The sequence below is a fragment of the Propithecus coquereli genome, unplaced genomic scaffold, assembly GCF_000956105.1.
Source record: "Propithecus coquereli isolate 6110/MARCELLA unplaced genomic scaffold, Pcoq_1.0 Scaffold56, whole genome shotgun sequence".
NCBI lineage: Eukaryota > Metazoa > Chordata > Mammalia > Primates > Indriidae > Propithecus > Propithecus coquereli.
In genome coordinates, this window is record NW_012151507.1 from 654163 (window position 1) to 657434 (window position 3272).

Below are 3272 nucleotides of genomic sequence, written 5' to 3' on the forward strand. Positions count from 1 at the left end.
ACTGCCTCCCTGGAGCGTTCTGAGCAGGAGTGCCCCCCGCACGGTGCTGTGCTTCCAGGGGCTCCCACCAGCTACTCGGAAAGTGGAGGCTGCGGCCTGGTCCAGGGTGAGGGCCAGGCCCTGCACTAGGTGTGGCAGTGGGGAGGTGTCACTTCATAGGACAGGGTGGTTGGTAGTGTCAGTCACAGGAGGGACCCCCTTACCAGGCCAGGCAAGTGCCCCAGCAGCAGACACAGGGAGGAGGCATCCCATCGATGTCTAGCATGGAGGGTCAGGAGAATGGGGCCTGAAGAGGAGAGGGAGGCCAGGAAGCAGGAGAATAAGCCCCTAATCTTCTTCCACGCCACCCCGCAGCAGGCCCCGTCACTGGCCAGGGGGGTCCGGGGATTCGCGCCCAGAGCTGGTCGGGTCTTCATGCCTGTAGTTGTCCTCCTCTTCCCTGCCTCTGGAAAGCTCTGTCAGCTGCTCCGGCGGCTCCTGGTAGTCTGCCCGATTCCTACAGGGCAGTGAGGACATAGGGGAAGGATTTGCCCTCGGACCCCCAGGGGAGCTGGGCCCAGCGCACGTTATGGCAAGAGCAGCCCCCAGACCTGCCAGCCCCACCCCTCCTGCTGCAAGGGGCGCTGGGCTGAAGGGCGGAGCTCAGAGTAGACGGGAGGGTGCCACGATGAGTTCCACTCATGAGCTGAGGGCGTCACAGAGTCAGGCTGGCTCCACTAGCCGAGGAGGGACTGGCCCCGGGACAGAGGCTCCAGCCCACACTTGGCTCCGGGCCCGCCCCAGGAAGCCCTGTCCTCAGCTCTGAGCCTGGAAACCACAGGCCACGGAGGCAAGTCCCAGGACTACAAGGCACACTTTATGACAGCAGGTCACTCTTTTCTCTGCTGCAAAATGGGGGAGATGCCCGCCAGGGGTGTTGCAAGTGGGAGAGGCTCTGAGGAGTTGGGATGTGATTTCCAATCAGCTCAGCCCCTTCCAACAGGCAGCCCGCCCAGACACTCACGGCCTCGCGTCCTCCTTGTCCTCAGCCTGGTCCTTCCCTCGGCAGCAGCAGCAGTAGATGATGATGCCAATGATGATGAAGGCCGCAGCCACGCCCCCGGCTATGCCCGCATACAGCGCCACGTTCATGGAGGCTGCCAGAGGACAGGGCAGCTGCACCTCCTGAGCCGGCCTGGCTCCCGGCCCTCCTCCCAGTCGAGGGAACAGCAGCCGCCAGCTTCTGGCGACACTCCATGAAAAGCATGGTCCCGCAGGATGTGACCAGACATGGCCAGGGAATACTCTTCCAGATGGAGGCGCAGACAAGGACAGACAGACCAACAGCTTCACATCTTAACACCCTCCAGCTACCCAGGCTCTGAAAAAGTCCGTGGGTGTCAGCCCTGCCAGCTCCCTGAGCTAGATGTGGCATCTTCCCCCCAAAACGATGGGGTCCAGACTCTGTGGCAGCTGGCTCTGGGCACTTCCCCATGCTTACCGAGTGGCCCTCAGGGCAGACAGGACTGAGGAAGCCTCCAGAAGTCAGTCCTAGGCTCCACCTCCAAAGAACCAGTGGAACAGGCCTGGCCTCAAAGCAGGGGGACCTGGGACGGGAATTGTCCTGCCTACGCCCCCGCAGCTACCCTGCAGGTGGGTGGCCCTAAAGGGACTCCTTAATTCATCTCCTTGGTGATCTCACATGACTCTTTGCACCCCAGCCAGCCACCTTCTGGCCTTCGTCACCCCTCCCTCCCCAAGCTGCTCTTACGAAGTCTGACGGCCACAGTGATGTTGCAGGACGTCGTCCCCACGTCATTGCTGGAGGTGCAGATGTAGTAACCCGACGTGTCCGTGGAGATGTTCTTCAGGTAGAGGGGCTGGCCTGAGACTGGGAAGGAAGAACGGTCAGGGCGAGGACAGGGGCACCCGGTGGAATGGGGACAGCCAGGACTCAGGAGGCCCGGACTCTAAGGGAGGTATGAGCTGGGCCACTGGGCTGCTCCAAGGTGCGGGCTCGTCTGTGACATGGAGAAAACCTGCACCTCTGAGGCTGCAGGGCGATTAAACCAGGCGTTGAACACTGAAGGGCTGAGAACTCAGTCGGGGACCCTGGGTTCGACGTCTGGCTCTGACACTTACAAACCTGGCGCCTTTGGCAAGTAACTTAGCTTCATTGAAACTTCATTTCTTCATCCATAACGGAAACAACAGTACCTGCCTCACAGGGTGCCTGTGAGCGTAAAGTGAGGTGCTGCTAATAAATAGAAGCCCACAGCAGAACGCCCGGCCTGTAGTGAGCGCTCGGGAAACACAGCATGCATTGTGCGCCACATGAAAATGCTTCCTCATTAGAAGATAATATCACCATTTTTATAATCTTCAGAAACTGAATCTCTTAGCTCGGACTCACGTGAAAGAAGGCTCGGGAAATCAAGAACCCTGATCTCCGGATAGCCGTCACGAAGGGGCCTGTGCGTGGGGTGTGTGTGGTCTGTATTGTGGGTGTTGTGTGTGTGTGTGAAATGTGTATGTGTATGTGTGCACTGTGTAGTGTGTATATAGTGTGTATGTGATGTGTGGTGTGTGGGGTGTGTGTGAGGTAGGGTGTGTGCAGTGTGTGTGGTGTGGGGGATGGGTGTGTGTGTCTAGTGTGTGTGTGGTGCACAGGGTATGTGTGAGTGCATGGTGTATGTGGAGTGTGGTGTGCGGTGTGTGTAGCATGTGGTATGTGAGTGATGTGTAGTGTGTGTGTGGTGTGTGTGGTGTGTGAGTGATGTGTAGTGTGTGTGTGTGTGTGATGTGTGTGGTACATGAGTGATGTGTAGTGTGTGTGTGATGTGTGTGGTACGTGAGTGATGTGTAGTGTGTGTGTGTGTGATGTATGTGGTGTGTGAATGATGTGTAGTGTGTGTGTGTGATGTGTGCGGTGTGTGAGTGATGTGTAGTGTGTGTGTGATGTGTGCGGTGTGTGAGTGATGTGTGTGGTATGTGAGTGATGTGTGGTGTGTGTGTGTGTGATGTGTGTGGTACGTGAGTGATGTGTAGTGTGTGTGTGTGTGTGTGGCGTGTGCGGTATGTGTACTGGGGCATTACCGCGTGTGTCGGTGCGGCGCTGGGGGAGGACGGGCGCGGGCTGTCCGTGGAGAGACCCCTCGGCCCCTGCTGCCACTGAGGCAAGCCGTTTAACCTCCCTGGGCCGCGGCGCCTGTCTGGAACGGGGGCGCGCCAACACCTGGTCCTCCCGAATCTGCGGGCGTGGACGAGAATGTCCTCGGACAGACCTTTCTTCT

At 58.6% G+C, this 3272-nt stretch overlaps 1 protein-coding gene across 1 annotated transcript in view; it reads right to left on the bottom strand.

Moving 5' to 3' along the window:
- Positions 1-363: 363 nt before the first annotated feature.
- GPA33 (glycoprotein A33 (transmembrane)) overlaps positions 364-3272 on the bottom strand; it is a 16462-nt gene continuing 13553 nt past the window's right edge. Inside the window, exons 5-7 of the mRNA XM_012657705.1 lie at positions 1751-1870; positions 1004-1136; positions 364-496 (exon numbers count right to left, since the gene is read on the bottom strand). Coding sequence (XP_012513159.1) covers positions 364-496; positions 1004-1136; positions 1751-1870 — 386 coding nt within the window. The remainder of the gene's footprint in view (positions 497-1003; positions 1137-1750; positions 1871-3272) is intronic.